Genomic DNA, 20,454 nt, shown 5'->3' on the forward strand with positions numbered 1-20,454 from the left:
CAATAAACAACTCTACGTAATTACAGCTACTTAATACTTTCTACTTTTTAGAAAATTTTAACTGCTGCTGATAAAAAAGAATATAATCTTTCAATGAATTAACTCAAAACGAGTACGTCAACTCCGGGTTATATTTTCAACTGACTTTTGATACAGTATTGACAACTGAGACATCTATTGAAGGAAAATTATATTGTTTCGTTGCGTGACGGACGCATTATCATGGGCTATTGAATTTTTATCTAACATCAATAAATGATTTATGATTGTAATAAAATTGCTAATACGATTAACGAATATCACAGAGATTGCGAAAATGATCTTTAAACCGATGGAATTATAGAAAATTCGATTAACAATACCTTTTTAAAGTAACTCTGGAATCTAAAATTATTCTAGCCGATTGATTAGTATTATCTAAATTTCTTTCTTGTAAATTATGCTGTATCTCTTGATTAAGAATCAAAATATATAACTTGATGTTTAAATGATATAGAACTTTTATTATTATTTTTTTCTATTGTCCCTTCCACTTATCTAACTTCCCCCAATGTAAATAATCTATACATATAAATTAAATTGGGGTGTCTGTTTGTAAAATTGAAATAACTGTTTTTTACTATATGCATATGAATACTAATACGGTACATACTTTTTACAATTTTTGTCTGTCTGTCTGTTGTTCCGGCTAATCTCTGAAATGGTTGTACCGATTTTGACGGGACTTTTTTTGGCAGGTAGCTGATGTAATAAGGAGTAACTTAGGCTACTTTTGGTTTAGAAAAATAAAGTTAAATTCCACGCGGACGAAGTCGCGGGATCTGCTAGTATCTATTATAATATAGTAGATGTATAAAACGAAGATACAAAAGTATATATTATAAGTTTACCTTAAAACATGATATTCGTATAATCTTACAATGCGCATACATATCTCGCTTTAGAAAAGATTTAGTAGTTCTGTATTTATAGTGTCTTTTTTACCTTTTTTGTGTTTTAGATTAGTTAGGGAGTTGGAAAGGAAAATTAGGAATTAATATGTTGGTTTCTTACTTAACTACACACAGCCACTTAACTACGTATGTAAGTTAGATACATGTGATACCATTATTCTAATATATACCTTTTCAAATTCGGGTATTTCCTCTTTTTCCTTTTCCTTCTTTCCCTTTTTACTTTTTTTCTTTTTGGTCTCTTTCTGCTCTTCTTCTATCTTTTGTTCTTCTGGAATCATTAAAGATAATTATATTTATATATATGTGTGTATAATATTACAGAGCTTTCATGATTCTCCGTCTATGTTTGTAGGTAACCGTTACAATTACAAGATATGAAGAGCAAAAATTATATTTTTAGTACTTATTAAAATATAAATTCTAAGTGCATGCTCGGACTACGAGTATTATATCTGAAATTTTATTAAGATTCAACCTAGTTGTGAAAAGGTTAAATTCAATAGACAGATTTTAAAGATTATAATATTATATTAATCATTACATAGTATAAAACAAAGTCGCTGTCGCTGTCTGTCCGTACCTATGTATGCTTAAATGTTTCAAACTACGCAACGGAATTTGAGAATAGATAGAGTTATTCAAGAGGAAGATTTATAAGCCGGGGTGGGTGGCTAGTATTCATATATATTTTTATGGACCTGCAGGTAGCGATTCTTCTGACCACTGAAATAGCTCACTTGTGTCTTTCAGGACCTCGACAGCCTGAAAAAGAGTATAGTTTGTAACCATTTCTAAAGATTCGTATTTCTCCTACCAAACGCAACTAACCAATTGCACGTATATGTATGTTCACTGCTGAGGTAAAGGATTAATTAGTTTTAGGGTACGATGGGACTGGTATGTACTTAGATTATACAAAAGTCCCTAAATTTAATAAGAAATTAAAAAAAAAACATCAGTATGATTATTTACGACCAAATACTCCAATAGACTACTGCTATTGAGTAAAAACAACATATGCATGATGACTAGGGCCCTCACAGGACACTGCAAATTAAACAAGCATATGGCTAAACTAGGCCTTGGCTATGCACGACAAGTATCTGCAGATTCTGCCAAACTGAAGAGGAAACGCCGCTTCACATCCTATGTGGTTGTAGCCCACTCATGCATAAACGAAATATCTCCTTTGGAAAGTTTACACTCTTTCCCGAGGTGATAAAAACGATCGCTCCTAAGAATATCCTTCAATTCTTGTCCCTGACCGGTCTAGGTAGCGAACTCTGAAAAGGGCGAGCACAATAGATCTATGTAGGTCGCAGTGCTACAGGTGCTACACATCTGACAATAGCCCAAACAATCCAATAAAAAAAAAAAATTATTATATATATCATCTGGGTGTTTTCTATGTATATGATGTACTGGCCGGTTCGTCCGTATGGAATTTAACTTTATTTTTCTAAAATAAAAGTAGCCTAAGTTACTCCTTATTACATCAACTACTTGCCAAAAAAAGTCCCGTCAAAATCCCTCTAGCCATTTCAGAGATTAGCCGGAACAAACAGACCGACAGACAGACAGACAAAAATTGTAAAAAATGTTATTTTGGTGGATGTACTGTATTTTTTTTTAATATATAGAGTGATTCAAGAGGAAGGTTTATATATAAAATACATGTACACCCGTGCGAAGCCGAGGCGAGTAGCAAGTTATTGATATTTCATAGAGATGTGTATATATATTACCTCAATTTTCTTCTTTCCTTTCTTTTTCTTAGCCTTCGGTTCTAAAATTAACAAGTAAACAATGTTTTTACATAATTATACACGACTTTATACACTGTAGTAGAATGTCAATAGTAAAAGAATAAATTATGTTAAAGAGACAAACAATTGAATAATATTAGTGAAGAAAATGTATTCCAACTCAATATTTATGGACGATAAGCGATGCAAAGTGGTGTATTACGGTTTTTTAACTCTGTTGTACTCGCACATGAATTTACTGTACGTTGGTGATGTTTTTGTTATGGCAACCATGATTGTTGGTTTAATCAATAATTATAAGTTATAGAAAACTGGCCCATTTCTTGTATATACAAATATGAGTATCCATTTGTGCCATAATTTCAAATTAACAGCTTTTAACTAAATATATATTATATACATATATTTGCACTTAACATTGTTTGCATGGCGGCCAGGCTTCTCTAACAGGTAACCGTCGCGTCGCGTTGATCAGAGATAATAAATCAATGCAATTTAATAACTAATATTGAATTATCAAAATATATTAATACAGAGAAATAATATATATAAATATATATGATGATATATGCAAATATATATATTGTAAGAGTGTTTTATTGGTTAATAAAGTTTATTATTATTATATATTATTAAAAATATACATATGACTAGTAGAAAATGCAGTAAGGCGTCAAATCCGGCACATGTACGGTTACCATCGTATTTTGTTTATTGAAGTTATATAAATAAATACATATATACTCATAAAAGTATATAATTATATGATAAAGCATACACGGTACAAATATCAAAAAAATAATTTAAAATATTTTTCACAGTTCGTTCGTACGTTAGTTTGTTCGTTCTTGCTAATCTTGAAATGACTTAAAATGATTACCCTCCTTTCTACTTCGTCATAGTTGAGTAAAAAAACTCATATATATGAATAAACTCACCATTCACAATATACAAAACCTTTATATATATAAACACCTCTTTGGGCACTTTGTTGATCACGCCACAACCTAAACACTTGCCGATTCCACCTTTTGCACTGAATAACTTGACTCCTATCGCGTATATCTCAGGCGGGGTGGCAACGTCGCATTCTATTTTGCGATGTGGCCATATATATTCGTCGATAGTACGATATACTCGACACATTTTTTACTAATAATTCGTGCATGACTGGCTCCGAACGGCTAAATTTTTGGTATACACAAAGACTTTTTGGCTCTGAATATATTTCAAAAATCAATTAATTATGTTGATCACTTTATATACTCGTCCTTACTGCGATACTTATTTTCATCCGAATATATATAGATACCGTAACGGTCTATCAATTATGAATTTATTAATTTACTAATGTAGATATTTTATATTCGCAATGCTCCATACATAGTAACTCCACCGTTGCAGGGGGAGCACCGTACACCGCACCCCGCGCACACAAACAAATTAGATATTTTTTGAATACACAAAGACTTTTTGGCTCCGTATATATATTTCAAAAATCAATTAATTGTGTTGATCACTTTATATACTGGTCCTTACTGCGATACTTATTTTAATCCGAATATATATAGATACCGTAACGGTCTATCAATTATGAATTTATTAATTTACTAATCTAGATATTTTATATTCGCAATGCTCCATACATGCAAGCTCCAGCAACGGTGGAGGCAGGGGGGAGCACCGTACACCGCACCCCGCGCACACAAACAAATTAGAATAAATTAAATTCATAAGATTATTTATGTATTTCGACTGCCTCGGTGGTCACACCGCTTTACATCCGATGGTCGCGGGTTCGATTTCTCGCACGGTGCAAACATATGTACTCATCGGTCATCGATTGATTTCATCGGTCTGGGTGTTTTATATGTATATTATATATGTATTTACAAAATAAAAATATCTATTTATATCAGTTCAGTATCAGTCTGTGTTAATTGTCCAGGGCTATTTATTATATTTTTATAAACGGTTATCTTTTTCCATCGCACCGCTCGCTATCGACAGTGAATTCATAGAAATGTCACTCTAATAACAAAAATAGTTTCGTGTTTTGTATTTCAAATACTAAATGCAAAATAGGTATTTTCAGAATACTTTTTCAAAATAAAGTACCTTTTGAATTTTTGTCTAAACCTCAGATATTTTATTTATTTTAGGTATATCAATCATTACATAGTGTAGTATAAAACAAAGTCGATGTCGCATCTAACAGTACATAAATAAAGAAAGAAGACTTTTTGGCTCTGATACCGTAACGGTCTATCAATTATGAATTTATTATACCTAATCTAGATATTTTATATTCGCAATGCTACATACATTCTAATATCCGCCTCCATTCATTATAACGGTGGAGGGACTAAATAGTTGAATAAAACTGAATAAGCAGTTGCTCCACTCTATAGGTATGCGTCGTCGTCGTATGCTGTTCATTTTTTCACTCGTTTTGGCGCCAAGAGAGGGTCACATAGTCGTGGTCAAGTTAAGAACTTATAATTTAATTTTGATGACAATAGATACAAGTAAAAAGTAGGTATTATATTAATGTACGTAAGTACTGTACTTAAAAATATTTATTCTTTATTGTACATTTGAAAAACTTAACACTTAAGGACTTGTACATATACACGTACATACTGCCATTTTCTCTTAAAGACATCCAGAGAAGCACTATTTATCAAATACGCGGGGTGCACCGACCTTTGACCTTATAACAGCTGATTCGCGCGTAACGAATTACATTGCTACTTACATTACTATTTTATAGTGGATATTTCACTATAAAATATTATTATTTCTTTAGATTATGACATAATAGCATAGTTTACATGATTTTAAGGGAAACATACGATAAAAAAAATTCCCGTAAAATGTAAAAGATAAAAAATGGTTATTGTTGGTTATCCTTGAGAGATAGACATATACCATCACGGACTTTTTTGTTGACCTTATTTTGATACATCTCAAAGCACTAGACAATACGCATTTTCATTAAACAGTATTGTATTTTTTTTATTTATTTAACTTTAATGCACAAAAAAATTTGTACATGTGGCGGACTTAATATCTTGCCGCGTTATTTACCAGGCAACCATGAGTGGTGCAGCGAAAGATTATTGGCGGTGCACTAATATAAATAAGAAATGTCAAAAAAAGATATATAAATACAAAGCAAAATATACATTTCTATAAAAAAATAACAATATACATACATAAATATATAACCCATAAATGTATAAATAAATACATAATGACCCGATAATCAAATTATAAGTACAGTCTCAAATTGAAAGTAAGAAAAACAGAAAATATAGAGAGAACTATAGGGATATAACAAAAAGATGTTAAAAAAGGAGAAGGACAGTAAAAAAGTTACAAATTTAAATAATATTCCCGCAATTTCTGTTTAAATGAATTTATTACATTATTATATATATTAGGCATACGACTAGCCTTATGACTGTTACTTTTTTTTTAATCTATACATCTATACATGTAAATAAAATTGGAGTGTCTGTTTGTAATATTGAAATAACCGTTTTTACTACTTGCATATGAATATAAATCCGGTACATACACCAAAATAACATATTTTACAAGTTTTGTCTGTCTGTCTGTCTGTTTGTTCCGGCTAATCTCTGAAATAGCTGGACCGATTTTGACGGGACTTTTTTTGGCAAGTAGCTGATGTAATAAGGAGTAACTTACGCTACTGTTATTTTAGAAAAATAAAATAAAATTTCACGCGGACGAAGTCGCTGGGGCCAGCTAGTCTATAGATATACCGAGATTTAATATTTAAGTTGCTATTATGTTGTTGACAAAATTTTACTGTAATGTTACTATTACGTTATCCTACACAATTTGTATTATTTTGGATGAATAAATAAATAAATAAATAATAATCTATACATCTATACATACAAATAAAATTGGAGTGTCTGTTTGTAATATTGAAATAACCGTTTTTACTACTTGCATATGAATATAAATCCGGTACATACACCAAAATAACATATTTTACAAGTTTTGTCTGTCTGTCTGTCTGTTTGTTCCGGCTAATCTCTGAAATAGCTGGACCGATTTTGACGGGACTTTTTTTTGGCAAGTAGCTGATGTAATAAGGAGTAACTTACGCTACTGTTATTTTAGAAAAATAAAATAAAATTTCACGCGGACGAAGTCGCTGGGGCCAGCTAGTCTATAGATATACCGAGATTTAATATTTAAGTTGCTATTATGTTGTTGACAAAATTTTACTGTAATGTTACTATTACGTTATCCTACACAATTTGTATTATTTTGGATGAATAAATAAATAAATAAATAATAATCTATACATCTATACATACAAATAAAATTGGAGTGTCTGTTTGTAATATTGAAATAACCGTTTTTTACTACATGCATATGAATATATATAAGGTACATATACCAAAATAACAATTTTTATAATTTTAGTCTGTCTGTCTGTCGGTCTGTTTGTTCCGGCTAATCTCTGAAATGGCTGGACCGATTTTGACGGTACTTCATTTTGGCAGGTAGCTGATTTATAAGGAGTAACTTAGGTTACTTTTATTTTAGAAAAATAAAGTTTAATTCCACGCGGACGAAGTCGCGGGAACAGCTTGTTTTTAATAAAAACATCTTTTTTGTGGTACTTGAGAATGTTGAAGCCTGTTGTTTGTAATATTGAAATAACCGTTTTTTACTACTTGCATATGAATATAAATACGGTACATAATACACCAAAATAACATATTTTACAATTTTTGTCCGTCTGTCTGTTTGTTCCGGCTAATCTCTGAAATGGCTGGACCGATTTTGACGGGACTTTTTTTGGCAGGTAGCTGATGTAATAAGGCTACTACCTAGTAACTTAGGCTACTTTTATTTTAGAAAAATAAAGTTAAAAACCACGTGGACGAAGTCGCGGGAACAGCTACTGTATAATATATTAGAGATACCTACGTGTTTTTTTATTGATGACTAGCTGTACACGGGATTTCGTCCGTGTGGAATTTAACTTTATTTTTCTAAAATATAAGAAGTTAAATTCCACGCGGACGAAGTCGCGTGTACAGCTAGTTGTCGGTAGTCTAGCGATTTAGCTAGCACACTGCTTTGATTCCTGCTTGGTGGTCGAGGGTTCGATTCCTCGCACGCTGCAAACATTTGTATTCGTGAGTAGGATTGTTTGTAACGGTCTGGGTGTTTTCTATGTATAGATAATATATATGTATTTACGAAAAAAATCTTTGTATTTATATCAGTTGTCTAGTACCCATAACATAATCTTCAGCTAGCTTAACTTGGGTCTAGATGAAGCTGTGTGAATTGTCCTGAGATTACTATTATTATTAATTGGTACACAGGTAAACTACTAACTAGGCCATATTGGTGTTGTTTGTTATGGTGAAAAAACTAGTATATATATAAGTTACACGTACAATTTCAAAGACTTATTTCTTCAAAACTACTGGCTATTCTGAAATAAAACTTTAGGGTTTGTATATGTAATGTTTGCATATAAAATATGATTAAAGGTTACCAGTGTATTTACACTTTTACTGAACAAACAGAGTTGTTTAATAGTGAAAATATTGTGTGGAAGACATCAATTACTTTCAGTACATGTATAGCTTTTCTCTTTTCCTAATTATTATTATTATTAAGTTTAAAGTGGTTGAATTTTACGTAAGGGGTATTTATACATTATTTCTAATTTACCATTTATTTTAAGTTTTTTAAACTCTATTCATCGAGACCTATCTAATGAGTCCAAACACGATATTTCTGCTGTATGTAAGTTTTCGAAGAGTATGTTCATCATCTGATAATACTGGTGCCAGCATGAAGTCAAGGTTAACAGATAACTAATTACTTTTATTTCGTCAAAATCTTTAGATTACGTATAATAAATTCATAATATCGCTACCTATTCAAATCAAAACAAGTATTAGGTACTTCATGTACTAGTATATAAATTCATCAACACACATGTAAATGATTTTTAAATATATTCAGAGCCAAAAAATCTTTGTGCATTTAAAAAAATTGCCGATACGGATTCACTATTGCAGGAAATTGTTGAAAAAATATATATCGCGTATAGGTATCTACTACTATCGACGAATACATTTGGCAACAACGCGCAACATATGCGATGTTGCCGTTCCGGCCGAGACCATGCCGGAACGGCAACATCGCATATTAGAATACAAAGATAGTGATAGAAAGAGAGAGACAGTGGAATCAGCAATATCTACGGATCGTGGCTGGATCAACTAAGTGTGCAAGTTTATATAAATGTATATATATATATATATATATATATATATATACATTTGTCTTTAATTCAAAGGAAATATAAATAATGAACGCATCACATTTAAAACAGTATAAATAGTTAATAATTTAATAATAAGTTAATAGTTTAATAAGTACGTACGTAATATTATCACATGGTAACAGCACGTATTATGGCAAAAATAAACATCGGCTGATTTGAAAAGATTTATTATAGTAATAATAGTAATCTCAGGACAATTCACACAGCTTCATCTAGACCCAAGTTAAGCTAGCTGAAGATTATGTTATGGGTACTAGACAACTGATATAAATACAAAGATTTTTTTTCGTAAATACATATACATTATCTATACATAGAAAACACCCAGACCGTTACAAACAATCATACTCATGAATACAAATGTTTGCAGCGTGCGAGGAATCGAACCCTCGACCACCAAGCAGGAATCAAAGCAGTGTGCTAGCTAAATCGCTAGACTACCGACAACTAGCTGTACACGCGACTTCGTCCGCGTGGAATTTAACTTCTTATATTTTAGAAAAATAAAGTTAAATTCCACACGGACGAAATCCCGTGTACAGCTAGTCATCAATAAAAAAACACGTAGGTATCTCTAATATATTATACAGTAGCTGTTCCCGCGACTTCGTCCACGTGGTTTTTAACTTTATTTTTCTAAAATAAAAGTAGCCTAAGTTACTAGGTAGTAGCCTTATTACATCAGCTACCTGCCAAAAAAAGTCCCGTCAAAATCGGTCCAGCCATTTCAGAGATTAGCCGGAACAAACAGACAGACGGACAAAAATTGTAAAATATGTTATTTTGGTGTATGTACCGTATTTATATTCATATGCAAGTAGTAAAAAACGGTTATTTCAATATTACAAACAACAGGCTTCAACATTCTCAAGTACCACAAAAAAGATGTTTTTATTAAATACAAGCTGTTCCCGCGACTTCGTCCGCGTGGAATTAAACTTTATTTTTCTAAAATAAAAGTAACCTAAGTTACTCCTTATAAATCAGCTACCTGCCAAAAAGAAGTACCGTCAAAATCGGTCCAGCCATTTCAGAGATTAGCCGGAACAAACAGACCGACAGACAGACAGACTAAAATTATAAAAATTGTTATTTTGGTATATGTACCTTATATATATTCATATGCATGTAGTAAAAAACGGTTATTTCAATATTACAAACAGACACTCCAATTTTATTTGTATGTATAGATGTATAGATTATTATTTATTTATTTATTTATTCATCCAAAATAATACAAATTGTGTAGGATAACGTAATAGTAACATTACAGTAAAATTTTGTCAACAACATAATAGCAACTTAAATATTAAATCTCGGTATATCTATAGACTAGCTGGCCCCAGCGACTTCGTCCGCGTGAAATTTTATTTTATTTTTCTAAAATAACTGTAGCGTAAGTTACTCCTTATTACATCAGCTACTTGCCAAAAAAAGTCCCGTCAAAATCGGTCCAGCTATTTCAGAGATTAGCCGGAACAAACAGACAGACAGACAGACAAAACTTGTAAAATATGTTATTTTGGTGTATGTACCGGATTTATATTCATATGCAAGTAGTAAAAAACGGTTATTTCAATATTACAAACAGACACTCCAATTTTATTTACATGTATAGATGTATAGATTAAAAAAAAAAGTAACAGTCATAAGGCTAGTCGTATGCCTAATATATATAATAATGTAATAAATTCATTTAAACAGAAATTGCGGCAACATTATTTAAATTTGTAACTTTTTTACTGTCCTTCTCCATTTTTCACATCTTTCTGTTATATCCCTATAGTTCTCTCTATATTTTCTGTTTTTCTTACTTTCAATTTGAGACTGTACTTATAATTTGATTATCAGATCATTATGTATTTATTAGATATTAACTATTATATTATGCATAAAAAATATTTGTAATAATAAAGAAAATACATTTAAAATGTTTTACTTGTTGTGTTAGTTATTTATAAGATCTTACTATAATTGTTAGCTGCTTTACAATTTAGAAAGTACAATAGGTAATGTAAATTAAATTCATTTAATTATTAAAATAGTTAATTTAAAATTAGAATAAAGACAAAAAAAAAAATAACAAAAAAAAATCGGTGGCGGGATTCGAACCTTGAGCGTCCGTTTGGTAAGTTGATTTGAAATTCAAAGGCTTATTTCTTCGAAATTACTGGTCATTTTGAAATAATACTTAGGGTTCGCATACCCTTATCGGATACTACTACTACACGGAGTTTCGTCAAAATAAAATATCTAGGTTAGGTATAATAAATTCATAATTAATAGACCGTTACGGTATCTGTATATATTCGGATCAAAACAAGTACTATGAAATAAGAACGAGTATATAAATTGATTAACACAAGTAATTGATTTTTGAAATATATTCAGAGCCAAAAAGTCTTGTTTCTTTATTTATGTACTTGTTAGATGCGACAGCGACTTTGTTTTATACTATACTATGTAATGATTGATATACCTAAAATAAATAAAATATCTGAGGTTTGGACAAAAACTCAAAGGGTAATTTATTTTGAAAAAGTATTTTGAAAATACCTATTTTGCTTTTAGTGTTATAGTACTTTAACTGTTATGTTTTAAGTAACAATGTTTAATTATAATTAATACTACTGCACCAACACTCCGATCGTGCAAAAAAATTTGCTGTTTCATTATTTTTTAGTTCAATTAGTGGTCTACCTAAGTCCTGGGCTATGGGGGGGAGAGTCATGACGCCCCCATGACTCCCATGACCTCCATGACGCTCCCCCCTGGATCCGCCGTTGCGTCTTCTCTTTATTCGCTCAGTAACTTTGTTACAAAAGAAAAGATTCCCGTCCAAAAAATAATAAGTATTGAGGTTTGATCTGGAGTCACGTTACTCCAGACTGATTTCTATAAATATTTAGATTGGATAGACTATTATTCTTGAAATACTAGCTAGACATTATTAAGTTACTGTAGCCATAATGTAGTAGCCCAAACGTGCCAATGAGGAAGCCCTTGGCAAATGCTGCACCCTGATTGGCCCGTTTGAATTGGATCAAGAACTGCTCGTATGCCAAAAAGGTGGATTTGTATAAAATCGTGTATAAATCGCTTAATTATTATTATTACTCGTCGTGACAGTTGTGGCTCAAAACGGATCAACATTTATATATGGTCATCTGGCATTAGATCAACAAAAGGCCTCCGGATCAACAAGTGAAAAAGGATCAACAAAAAACTACCTATACGGCACGTCTGAGCCACAAAGTGCCCAAGGGGATATTTATATATATATATATATATATATATATATATATATATATAAAGGTTTTGTATATTGTGAATGGTGATTACCTTCAATAACAGGTGGTAAGGACTCGAAAGAAGCACTGGTGTACGAGGTGTCTGTGTACTGAACCTCCTCTGGTTCTGGTTCCAAGTTTGTTGTGGCCAGCAATATCTCATCCTGAACGTCAGACTCTGGAAAATGAGAGAGACTTTGACTGATTATCCTTATACATATTCTACTACTCAGGACAATTCACACAGCGCCATCTATACCTGTTAAGCTAGCTGAAGCTTGTTTTATGGGTACTAGATAACTGATACAAATGCATAGTTTTTTTTTTGGTAAATTCATATAGGTACATTGTGCCGTGCGAAGATTCGAACCCGCGACTTTCAGAAGTAACTGCTAGACCACCGGGGCGTCAAAGCTAAACAGTATTTTTATTTATATACTTGGAATTGTAAACACGCTGACGCCGGACTTGGTGGTAAATGGTAACAGTCGCCTATGTACATAAACAGTACTAGGGACATCATGTTATGAAGTGATACCCTCCCTGTTTTTCCTCTGAACGTGCCCATGTACATAGGTTATTAACAGGTAATTTTAACAGTTATTTTAAAATAAAAATAGAAAATAGAAATAATCTTTGTTCAGTATAAGCACATTTGAATTTACTGTTATTTTTACTCTACCGCTTATTCGGAACTCATATTCGTTACAAGAAGAACGAGCAAGAAAATCGCGTGTTGCTATTTTTAATAATCTTTGGAATTACATTTTTATATCTTAAGACAAAGTGAACATAATTTAAATATTACCTGGAGGTTCGTTAGAATCGTCCTGAAAAAAACAATGTAAATATTTATTTATTCTTCTTAACTTAACTTCAATGCAGATAATACCAACATAAAAGTACATTTCGTGGACTTAACACATTCTACATTTTCTACCACTAAACTGTAGTTTGAACATAAAATTTTAATCTTTTTCGAAATTTTGTGAGTATATCCATACTCACAAAATTTCGGATGTTACTTGCTCTTTCATGCAAAAACTACCGAACGGATTTTGATGAAACTTTACAGTAACATAGCTTATACGTCGGAATAATCGGCTACAATTTAAAAATATATGTAAATTGGGCGAAATTTAATCATAAATGTTAAGTGTGAAGCAGACGTACTAGCTGAAGTCAGCTAGTTAACTAATATAGTAATAGAATTTTAGTGTTCATATAGGAGAATAATGTAATGTAAAACAAATAGAAATAAAGAGAAATAGTATTTGATACTGGATGTCGTCTCCTCGTATTGTTTAGTAGATGCGTTGAAAAGTTCTTGATTGATTAAACTATTGATTCTGATATACAATAAACGTTTAGTTTTAACTTTAGCTCTCTGGATTTTGTCACTGAGCAAGTAATCACTACGCTTGAAGAGTAGGCGCTCTCCTATAAGCCCCGAAGCAGATTGTGTAAGGACGTAAAAATATAATTAAGACTAGCTGTACACGCGACTACGTCTGCGTGTAATTTAACTTTATTTTTCTAAAATAAAAGTAGTCTAAGTTACTCCTATTACATCAGCTATCTGCCAATAAAAGTCTCGTTAAAATCGGTCCAGCCATTTCAGAGATTAGTTGGAACAAATAGATAGACAGACAAAAATTGTAAAAAATGTTATTTTGGTGTATGTACCGTATTTATATTCATATGCAGTAGTAAAAAACGGTTATTTCAATATTACAAACAGACACTCCAATTATATTTATATGTCACTTTAATGCTAATGATGTATTACTGTTTTTTATGTCAAGAAAGGTATCTCTAATTCCATACAATAAGATGTCGACTTTAATAACGCGTTAAAGTCGATTTTAAAATTGTAAAGCAAGGATGTAGTCGAGATTTCTAAACTTTTGTTTTTATGTAGGGAGAATCAACGAGATGAACTTAGTAATTGTCTGTACAATGATAGTGATCAATCAGTAACTCAGCACTACAGAAGTTTACAGAACACTTACTTCTCTACTCTGTGGTGATGAAAATAAAAGTAATATTATACAATTACCTTTTTCCCTTTCTTATCTTTTTTGGCCATGATTATTAATTTACAATTATATTAATATATAAATAATATTACATAACTACGATTTATATAAATATTATAAAAAGATAAATCCATAAGAAACTTGTCAAGAATCAATGACATTGACAGCGGATTTTTTTAACGTTTTCGCTCTATATTTATATTAAAAGTTTAAAGCAAAAACAAATTGAATTAGTATTAGGTTTTATTCTCAAAATACTAAATTGAATAACTTAATTTATGTAATTAATGAAGTTTTAATAACTTTATATTAATGAAACAAAAACTATGTCTATAAAATTTTAACAATAAATAAGTATATATATATAAATACTTTTTTAATTGTTGTACTCTTTTTTTATTCTGTTCATTACATGGTAGTGTGTGTAATGTTTTTATATGCATAATAAAAAAAAATAGTAGCATTCTGCACATCTTCTCTATATCTATATATATATAACTCAAAGGTGACTGACATAGTGATCTATCAACGCACAGCCCAAATCACTGGACGGATCGGGCTGAAATTTGGCATGCAGATAGATGTTATGACGTAGGCACCCGCTAAGAAAGGATTTCGATTAATTTTACCCCCAAGGGGATAAAATAGGGGATGAAAGTTTGTATGAAACTTTGTCAATTTTAAACCGATCAGGCTGAGACTTTGCATACATAAAGCTACTATGACGTAGGCATCCCCTAAGAAAGGATTTTGATAAATTCCACCCCTAAGGCGATAAATTAACGCGATCGAAGCCGCGGGCAAAAGCTAGTATAATGATAAATGTCAAGTAAGTGTCAAACAGACGAAGTTGCGCGGGTCAGCGACTCCTTCATAAGTTACAGATACATCGTAACAAACACATATCCTCCATTTCCCGATGCAGTCGGTCAACAAAGGTATAATTCAATAAACTAGTGTAATGTAATGTGATACGAAGTTAATTTACACTTAAATTGCCATACATTACATACAAACCTTTGGAAATATGCTGAATAACGATTAAGGGCAAGTCGTGTTGATTCAGTATATATATTTTATACTTTTAAATGGATTAACTTGGATTGACTAATTGGTAAATTAACGCTTTCTTTGAAGTGTTTATGATATTGAATTGATATTAATTTTGAAAGGTAAATAAATTATTTACCATAAAATTAATATTGATATCAATAGCATGAGTATAGATGTAACGATGTTCTGCATATTCATTATATTTGATACTAGCTGTTCCCGCGACTTCTACTGCATGGAATATAACTTTATTTTTCTAAAATAAAAGTAGCCTAAGTTACTCCTTAGTACATCAGCTACCTGCTAAAAAACGTCCTGTCAAAATCGGTCCAGTCATTTCAGAGATTAGCCGGAACAAACAGACAGACAGACAAAAATTGTAAAAAATATTATTTTGGTGTATGTACTTATATTCATATGTAGTAAAAAACGGTTATTTCAATATTACAAATAGATACTCGAATTTTATTTATATGTATAGATTTTGGTTGTTGTCTTAAATTGCATTGATTTTGGGGAGATTTATTGGCAAAGACTATTGTTGCTGACGTACTGGTCAGTTTTATATTTCATATTAACATTGTATTTTCTATTTTTTATTATATATTTTTGTATAACAGACTCAGTCTAATAAATAAATTAACAGACAACAATAACTCTGATTTTGTTGGTATTATATACTATTTTGTACAATTATGAATAATTTGTACTTTTTAATAAAATTTTACAAAATGAACTCTAGACATTTAATTTTAAGGTATAATTTTAAATAACATATTTCCTGAGTGAATTCATTATTGTATCAATCGTGCTATATGTTGAACAGTATTACGTTGCATACTGTGTTTATATGACGTCAGACCAATTGTAATAATCACTAATTGTACCAATTGCCATAAACCGGTACATCCTATAAGAAATCGGTGTACAGAGTGCAATCTTAGATATAAGAGGCATATAACAAGGGAAGCCAATGGCAAAAAATTAATATATACGTATTATAAGACGGCCTCGGTGGTTTAGCGGTTAAGTACAACGCTTCACCGATGGTCGCGGGTTCGATTCCTTCACGGTCACTAAATTCTACGTGGACGATGTCGCGGGAACAGCAAGTATATAATATAATTATATATAATAAAGCGTATTGTTTAAGTTTACATTTAAAAATCCTCATCAATAAACAAATTACAATAAATTTTATTGTAATATAATTTCAAGCTAAGCAGAGCTTGTGTTACGGGTGTTATAAACGAAATACACACGTGGAAAACACTAACATAAACAATCAATTTTCATAAATCGATTCAAGATGAATTCATAAATCGAACCTAGAACCATCGGAAGTAAAACACTGTGTTAAACCGCTAAACCACCGAGGCCTGCAGCATAATATTAACAAGTTTATGACGTACGAATATAATATCGTAAGAAAATCAACCTAGATTCATCTTCAAATGATTAGAAGTACGGCAAGGTTGTTTCGATCGCCTGCGTATTTTGCTGTAATTAACTTAGTCGGTGTCGGTCTCGCTGTTTGTTATACGTTTGTGAACGTGATATATTAAATATAAGAAGAAAAACAATGGAATTGTACCTTCCATGACTGTAGGTATTTAAAAAAAAACTAATTTTGTCATTGGTTAGATCCAATGACAAATTTAGTTTTTTTTACTTGACTTACTTTGTTAAGTTATAAAGTTATTAATCTCGCTTCGATATAACCGCGAATTCATAACTTTGTGAGTTTTGTATATGAGTAATAGAAATAGATAGAATAAATCCCCTTTATACAAGGTACACAGCTTCTATATATTTTAAATATATAATAATAATAATAATAAGTGCCCGTAAGTGTGGAGAAAACCAGCAAAAGCTGAGAAAAAATAAAGAATAATAATAATAAATATATATAATATTTATTACAAAAAATTTAATATAAGCATATTTGAAAAGTCATATTTTTTTATTCCAACACTCATTCGGAACGTAGAGTCATCACAAGAAGATATAGCGAGATACTTGCGTGTTGTTTCGATGATAAATTATTTTATATTAAAGTAATATTACTTTAATATAATATACTCAAAAAATGAGGAATATCTCTAATCAGTGCAGTGAATTTATTGAGTGATTTAGAGAGTTTATTTGCTTAATATCAGGTATTATTTATATTATTATTATGTTTAATTAGTACCTTAGTACCACAGATAACATAATAATTAGTATTATTATATATTTTTAATTCCACTAATGTTTAAGCACGTCAATTGTTATATTTATATATAATATATATAATGGTAATATAATGGTATTACCATATGGCATTCTCTACCAGCTAACCACTGGGTAAAAACAGAAAGCGGTTGAAGGGCATTGTTGGGAAAAGGGACACTTTTGGTATTTACCTTATATATAAATATATATTATATATATATAATATTTGTAAGTATATTAATGTAGAAACAGAAATCTTAAAAGTATATTTAATTTTTGATCACTTGTGAACAGTCATTTCTATAATACGTATATATTAGTGAAAAGTTAATTAAAACTTCAATGATAGTTAAAATATAATATAACTTCTCTATATAGTATAAAGCAAAGTTGCCTTTTCTGTCTATACGGTTATATCTTTTAAATCACGCAACGGATTTTAATGTAGTTTTCAGCAATAGATAGACTGAGTCAAGAGAAAGGTTTATTAAGGTATTGATATGAATATAAATGCATACGAAAGAGAAAAATTGTAAAAAATGTTATTTTTTGCAATTTTTGTCGGTCTCTCTGTTTGTTTCGGCTAATCTGTGAAATGGCTGGACCGATTTTGACAGGACATTTTTTGTCAGGTAGCCGATCTAATAAGGAGTAACTTAGGCTACTTTTATTTTAGAAAAATAAAGTTATTATCCACTCAGACCAAGTCGCGGGGATATCTAGTTTGTTGTAGAAAGGTTTATATGTAAAGTACATGTACACCCGTGCGAAGCCGGGGCGGGGGTTTAGTTTATTGATAATCTAAATAAGGAATTGTTTCTATCGATTAATTATTCTTCTAATATATTAAGGTATTTTTAGTGTCTGGAAAATGCGTGTCGTGAAGACAAAGTTCAGATTTTAAACTAAAACTATAGATATGTTTATTTTTATTTTTAATAGGGCAATCAATGCAAGTGATATTCGATGGTTTCTCACTGCATTCAGGAGCTGACTAGTGGTTTTAAGGTAATCTGCCACCATCATTCTTCTACCTATATTTACTACCTTCTTATTTACTGCTACCTCTGATGCTGTAAACTTTATTTACATTATTGAAACCTGTAATAATAATAATAACTCAAGACTAATCACACAGCGCCATCTAGTCACAAGCGATTCAGAACTTGTATTATGAATGCCTAGATTTTTTTATTAATACATACATATGTATATAAGAAACATCCAGACCAATACAAATAAATTATCATAGTTATGAGCACACATGTTTGTACCGTGTGAGGAATCGAACCTGTGACCGGGCATTTTGTTGTATAAATTGTATGTATTGACAATTTATGGATTTTGTATCAGTCGTCTTGTCTTGTCCATAACATAAGTTCTGCTAAGCTTGGAGCTAGATGGCGCTGTGTGAATTGTCTTGAGATTTTTATTGTATTTCTAGCTGTCCGCTGCCCGCGATTTCGTCAACGTGGAATTGAACTATATTTTTCTAAAATAAAAGTAGCCTAAGTTATTACATCAGGTACCTGTCAAAAAAAGTCCCGTCAAAATCGGTCCAGCCATTTCACAGATTAGCCTGAACAGACAGACAGATAGACAAATATTGTAAAAAATGTTATTTTGGTGTATGTACCGTATTTATATTCATGTGCATGTAGTAAAAAACGGTTATTTCAATATTTCAAACAGACACTCCAATTTTATTTATATGTACAGATATACAGATTATCATTATCTACTTATATATATATAGTAATAAATGAATTAAATCTTAATGTAGTATTTCGTTAAATGTTTATTGCAAGGTCAGCGCTGCGTTTAAACTAACATACAGTGTGAAACGTTTCTATTATGTTAATAGTGTTTAGGTTCTTATAATCTATTTTGTATACCATCTAAGTATCTAGTCTCGGTGGTCTAGTGGTTTAGCACACTGTGTTACATCCGGGCCGCGGGTTCGATTACTCATGTGGTACATATATTTGTATTTATAAGTATAATTTTGTTTGATTGTTGTTTTGGCTAGGGAATTTTCTCTATTTTCTTATGGATGATAATAGAATGATGTACCTGCCTGCACTAACGGTATACGCTGGGCACCAGTGGAGGATGATAAGGTGAGCATGAGGTCGGGTCAGTTAGCCCAAATTCGCCAAGAATTTATCACGATGGTTTTCAGGGAGAACATATTACTAACAATTCCCTTTCCCTCCAATTTCCTATATCATACCTGTATTTACAAAAAATTATCTAAGTAATTATATCATTTGTCTAGTACCGATAACACAAGCTATACTTGGCTTGGAACTAGTCCCATCGCCATCTAGATGCCGCTGTGTGAATTGTCTAGCAATATTATATTCTTAAAGACTAACTAGTTTCATACCGAGGCGCTACTTGCATGAATACTGGTAGAATGTGTAACATATATGTACTTGATTATCTCCCATTCGGTGCCTTTCCTGGGAATTAAGTATATATTTATGTTAAGTATAATATATTAAGTATATCATACCAATGTTTATATCGCAATATAGCTAGCAAAGTAACCTGCTGGTAGTAGAAATAGTTAAAATATATCAACAATGACGACTTTGTACAAAGTATCTCTTTCAAGAACCTATATTAAAATTTTCATACTTCTGGTTTATTGTTTATGACGTCCGTTCAAAGATAAATCAGTCAGTCTAATTAAATACTAAAGTATACGTCGATACAATGTCATCTAATGAATTATATAGTATAAAATTAAAATTCAACACACACTTCGCCTTA

The 20,454-nt window shown here is 31.2% G+C and overlaps 1 protein-coding gene across 1 annotated transcript; it reads right to left on the minus strand.

Moving 5' to 3' along the window:
- Nucleotides 1-878: 878 nt before the first annotated feature.
- On the minus strand, nt 879-14,459 carry LOC131842322 (uncharacterized). The gene is made up of 7 exons (XM_059190862.1): nt 14,430-14,459; nt 13,179-13,200; nt 12,423-12,548; nt 2,702-2,742; nt 1,655-1,718; nt 1,124-1,224; nt 879-890 (listed from the first exon to the last, which is right to left on the minus strand). Exons 1-7 carry the CDS (start codon nt 14,457-14,459, stop codon nt 879-881), a joined length of 396 nt encoding a protein of 131 aa, XP_059046845.1.
- Between the last annotated feature and the right edge of the window lie 5,995 nt (nt 14,460-20,454).

This window comes from Achroia grisella, unplaced genomic scaffold (assembly GCF_030625045.1).
Source record: "Achroia grisella isolate CSIRO2021 unplaced genomic scaffold, CSIRO_AGI_Agris_v1 utg2156, whole genome shotgun sequence".
In the NCBI taxonomy this organism is placed as follows: Eukaryota; Metazoa; Arthropoda; class Insecta; order Lepidoptera; family Pyralidae; genus Achroia; species Achroia grisella.

Excerpts from the sequence above, each read along its gene's own strand:
- LOC131842322 (XM_059190862.1), bottom strand. The coding sequence starts at position 14,459 with ATGGCCAAAAAAGATAAGAAAGGGAAAAAG. Across the intron at positions 12,549-13,178 it reads CGATTCTAACGAACCTCCAG|AGTCTGACGTTCAGGATGAG; the intron begins GTAATATTTAAA and ends CTCATTTTCCAG. Across the intron at positions 1,719-2,701 it reads AAGGAAAGAAGAAAATTGAG|GCTGTCGAGGTCCTGAAAGA; the intron begins GTAATATATATA and ends ACTCTTTTTCAG.